Source organism: Sycon ciliatum, chromosome 13 (genome assembly GCF_964019385.1).
Source record: "Sycon ciliatum chromosome 13, ocSycCili1.1, whole genome shotgun sequence".
In the NCBI taxonomy this organism is placed as follows: domain Eukaryota; kingdom Metazoa; phylum Porifera; class Calcarea; order Leucosolenida; family Sycettidae; genus Sycon; species Sycon ciliatum.
Window position 1 is genome coordinate 2,519,858 of NC_088655.1, and position 5,106 is coordinate 2,524,963.

A 5,106-nucleotide genomic window follows, 5' to 3' on the forward strand; every position below is an offset into this window, starting at 1 on the left:
AGGCAGCTGTATCCTGGCCACGAGTACGAGCATTTGTGTGCGGGCCAACTGAACGCAGGAGAAACAGTGACTGAAGGAGGGGGCTAGCAATTGATGACAAGCAGCGATAGACCAAAACGTATAGTTTCAAATTAACTCTTTGCTCAAACGAATACAGATGACACCGTTGTAAAACTAATGCAGTTGGGGTCATTCTATCTAAACCAAATGCCTTCTTCATCGCAATGTGGCTGACCGTTACAAGCCTTTTATATAGGGTAGTTTTCAAACAGTGCACATACGCATTACTTGCATATTCTAGAGTAGACTGTATAATTGACAAGAAGAAAGTTCTCCGAGCTGTAGCTGATAAATTGCGACGGCCATGAGCAAAACAGGCTAGTTTAGCGAAGACCACTGAACGCACCTTTTCTACTTGTGGGCGGAACGTTAGATGCTCATCGATTAGTATACCGAGGTATTTCACAGTAGAGACAGGGGAAATGACAATACCTTTACACGGAGACCCCCTTGATTTAGGCTTCGGCCTTTGGGGAATCCCTCAAAATAATAATAATAAGGCCACACTGAAGAAGGTCTGTGGTTCGACTCACCCGACCGACCGTACAATTTTCAGCCCGACCGTAACTTTTTTTCGGCGGGCTGTCGTGTGACTGACGTACGTGGACTGAACACGTCCACGTCTACGTGCTGTGCAGTAGTGAGTCTGCGGACGCAGGCGCCAGGCGGCTCCTTTTGGACTTGACTTGTAGTTGTACTGCAGTGCAGTGCAGTCAGTGGTACGACTGCTGCCTTGTGCTGGTAGTAGAGTCTACTCGATACGACCACCGGCAGACTGGCGAGACTTATTTTGAAGTGACCGTCCGGTTGAGAGTGATTGCCTCGTTCCAGATTAAGGACGGCCTTCTGTTTTGGGATGAAGGACAGACGAGATTGCACTTTCCTCGTGTATTGGGAACGATATTTCACCTGTACCGATAAGTTGCTGCTCCATGTGTGCAAGCACAGGAAGCGTCGATGGAAAAAAGCCCATGTATTCGTGCACGCCGACACCAAACTAGCAATACATGTTCCGGTACATTGTACAATTTGTACTTCGAAGTAGTTCCCGAACTTACTTTCAACTCGCATCGTTCTTCATTTGCTTGATGATTTGGACAGTCAGAGTCACCGCTTGAAGTTATTCTCTTCTCGTTCCAGAGCTACACAATGTTTCAAAGAGCCAGTGATCCCTTTATACAACATGTATGGCATAACACTGCGTAATAATGCCGATGTACTGGGTGTCTAAAGGCAGTACAGTGTATTTACATGTACTAAAAAAAATATTTTAAAAAAAATCCGCCCGCCCGCCCGAAAAAAAAATGTCCATGTTAGTCGAACCACACACCTTCTTTAGTTTGGCCTAATAATAACTTCTTTCACTTCGTGAATACAATAAAACAACTGAAAATGACACAATTCTGCAGTGATCGACCTTCTCTCTCACGGAGCTAAGCAGAATGTGCGTCATCACCTGTAGTCGCCATGGAAACGCAATCAGAAAATCGGCGATATGGCAAGTTTGCAATATCGTACGGAGGCGAGAGATATACCATCGGAACCGATATGAAATTGTCTTTCATCTGAGCCCTACTTGAAAAATCGATGCACTTCCCCTCTAACTTCCCCTTTATCCTCCCTACCTAATTTCCCTTTGGTGCGTCCATGGGGCTATGAAGCCGAGACTTCTGGTCGGCGGAGTTTAATGGGCCCCACCACCACATTCCATTATTCACCCCATGCCCAGTCCCTGGAGATGTGGATTTTGTAGAGAAAAAAAAGAAAAGAAAAAATGAAATGTCGTAGACCTTCCCTGCATTGGGGCATGCCCTGGACATTCCCAGGACTGTGGCATGCCCTGGACCTTCCCTGCAGTATTGGGGCATGCCCTGGACATTCCCTGCATTGTGGCATACCCTGGACCTTCCCTGCATTGTGGCATGCCCTGGACATTCCCTGCATTGGGGCATGCCCTGGACCTTCCCTGCATTGTGGCATGCCCTGGACCTTCCCTGCATTGGGGCATGCCCTGGACATTCCCTGCATTGTGGCATGCCCTGGACCTTCCCTGCATTGGGGCATGCCCTGGACCTTGCCTGCACTGGGGCATGCCCTGGACATTCCCTGTATTGGGGCATGCCCTGGACATTCCCAGCACTGTGATGTGCCCTGGACCTTGCCCGCACTGCGACAATATAATGGCATGCGCTCTGGCAACATTGAGATGTTTACCGGTTGCTGTACGGTATCATACGAATCTACATGTATATTGACATGTATAATCTATGTCGGAGAGAGAAAATAGCGCGAAAATAAACACACGTTCACACAATAATTAAAGAGTTGAATAAAAGAGAGCATAAAAATGGACAAATTCACGCAACATGATCAGCAGCAACAACAGCAGTGGGTATGCCCCAACACTCACTCACACACACACACACACACACACACACACACACACACACACACACACACACACACACACACACACACACGCGCACGCACGCACGCACACACACACACACACAAATGTTTACGCAGTTCCCAACAATTGCACATCGGGCAAACACTATGATATATAGCAGAGGAGCAATGCTCTACTAGAAACCATGCCAACAAGCAATGCTCCACTATAAACCATGCCAACAAGCGACCATCCATGGACGGGAGGGTGGCGTATGTACACACAAGCTTGAGGGCATGAGATGATAAAACTATGTAAAAAAAAGGTTGGTGTGTGTGTGTGTGTGGCATAGCATAGAGTTGCATGAGGTATGTAGCTGTTAATTATTATAGAATAGACTGTGCACGCCGCTGTTCCAGTGTGATGGGCAGTAGAATCGGAGTTGACAGATACCCTGAATCACCACACCAGTCTGCTGTTAAAGTATAGGTGCCGCCGGGTATTACACAATACACGTAAAACTCTCAGCAAAACACTGCACATGTCATGAGAGATAAATGCCGGGCTGGGCACAATGCCGGGCTGGGCACAATGCCGGGCTGTGCACATTGCCAGGCTGTGCATAATGCCAGGCAATGCACGAAGAGGAAGCGTTGATGTGGATACAAAACATGAAGATGGCTCGCTGTGCTGTTTTCCACGACTCTAAACAGCTTTCGGAGAATTTTCTACTGGCAAATGCAGTATCCGATAGCATGATAAAGGGGAGAGAGAGAGAGAGAGAGAGAGAGAGAGAGAGAGAGAGAGAGAGAGAGAGAGAGAGAGAGAGAGAGAGAGAGAGAGAAGGGGGGGGGGCACTTGGACTAGTACAGCTTATCTCTATATTTCAGGAGAGATCAGCAGAAAGCATTGGAAGTAGAGGAGTGCTGGAGTTGTGCTGGAGCTGTGCTGGAGGTGTGCTGGGGCGGGTGTGTAGGAGTTGCCACACCTCTTGCAGCTGCAAGAACTGTGCAGGTGACTATGCGCACACAGCGCATACTCCCTCTCTCTCTCTCTCATCCGTCTCAGTTCAGCATGATTATGAGACATGTGAAGCATGTGTAGCAGGTATGGCTAGACTGTTACAACGGTTGAGAAGCTGATGTCGGGGGAGAGTGAGTGACAATGTCAGGCACGGTCGGGGGAGAGTGAGTGACAATGTCAGTCACGATGCTAGAAGACGACCACTTTTCACTTGCTTGATCCTGAGTGACTAGTAAATGGGCATAGCAAGGTTTCCCTTCAGGATGATGTAACACGCCTCGCAGACGCGTACCAAGCGTTGAATACCCCTCTCTGGGATCTCCGATTCAAACTTGCTGCACCTGTACACATACGGGTGTGTGGGCGGGTGCGTGTTGGGGGGAGGGGCAGCGACAGACATGCGCACAGATAGCAATGCAAAACCATACACACACACACACACACACGCGCGCGCGCGCGCTCGCACGTACGCACCCACGCACGCACACACACGTACGCACACGTACGCACACACACACACACACACACACACACACACGCAACAATGAAGATGTATAGTCGAATGAGTGTCGATGTGCAGCAGAAGTGGTAACTACAAAAAACAAATTCCCACTCTGAAAATGACTCCTGACTCGTAAAACAAATCCTCGCTCCTAAAACAAATCCTCACTCCTAAAACAAATCCTCACTCCTAAAACCAATGCTGTGCGTGATCATGTCACGTTTCTCCAAATCCATGTAGCACAAAAAATAAACAAACTAAAATACCAGGTCGACAAAGGTTTTTTGACAACGCCCGGTCAAGGGGGTATTTCAGGCCGGGCATGAAAAAGCACTAACCCTTTCATGGCTAATGACTTACTTGAACAAGACAAATGATTGAAATAATTGAGTGCTACTGGCGCTTACTGCCCAAGTGAGTAATTTTTCAATGTACTCTACTTTGCTATTGCCCGAGGGAGATGGAGAGGGAGAGGGAGAGGGAGAGGGAGATGGAGAGGGAGAGGGAGAGAGAGAGGGAGATGGAGATGGAGAGGGAGAGGGAGAGAGAGAGAGAGAGAGAGAGAGAGAGAGAGAGAGAGAGAGAGAGAGAGAGAGAGAGAGAGAGAGAGAGAGAGAGAGAGAGAGAGAGAGAGAGAGAGAGAGAGAGAGAGAGAGAGAGAGGGAGAGGGAGAGGGAGAGGGAGAGGAGAGGGAGAGGGAGAGGGAGAGGGAGAGGGAGAGGGAGAGGGAGAGGGAGAGGGAGAGGGAGAGGGAGAGGGAGAGGGAGAGGGAGAGGGAGAGGGAGATGGAGAGGGAGAGGGAGAGGGAGATGGAGAGGGAGAGGGAGAGAGAGAGAGAGAGAGAGAGAGAGAGAGAGAGAGAGAGAGAGAGAGAGAGAGAGAGAGAGAGAGAGAGAGAGAGAGAGAGACAGACAGAGAGACAGAGAGACAGACAGACAGACAGACAGACAGAGGCGTACTTTCCACAGAAGACTTTGCCACAGTTGCGGCAGTGGTGCCTTCGCTCAGTTAGACTAAACTTGACCTGGCATGCTGAGCAAAAGTCAGCCACATCATCAGGCACCCAGTGATCAGCTACCTTGCCTGCAAGTACATACACACACAAACACACACACACACACACACACACACG

At 49.0% G+C, this 5,106-nt stretch overlaps 1 protein-coding gene across 1 annotated transcript in view; it reads right to left on the reverse strand.

The window, feature by feature from the left end:
- Window positions 1–2,248: 2,248 nt before the first annotated feature.
- LOC135829993 (WD repeat and FYVE domain-containing protein 3-like) overlaps window positions 2,249–5,106 on the reverse strand; it is a 112,354-nt gene continuing 109,496 nt past the window's right edge. Inside the window, exons 75-76 of the mRNA XM_065342385.1 lie at window positions 4,934–5,057; window positions 2,249–3,813 (exon numbers count right to left, since the gene is read on the reverse strand). Of these exons, the coding sequence (XP_065198457.1) occupies window positions 3,702–3,813; window positions 4,934–5,057 (236 nt within the window). The 3' untranslated portion in view covers window positions 2,249–3,701. The remainder of the gene's footprint in view (window positions 3,814–4,933; window positions 5,058–5,106) is intronic.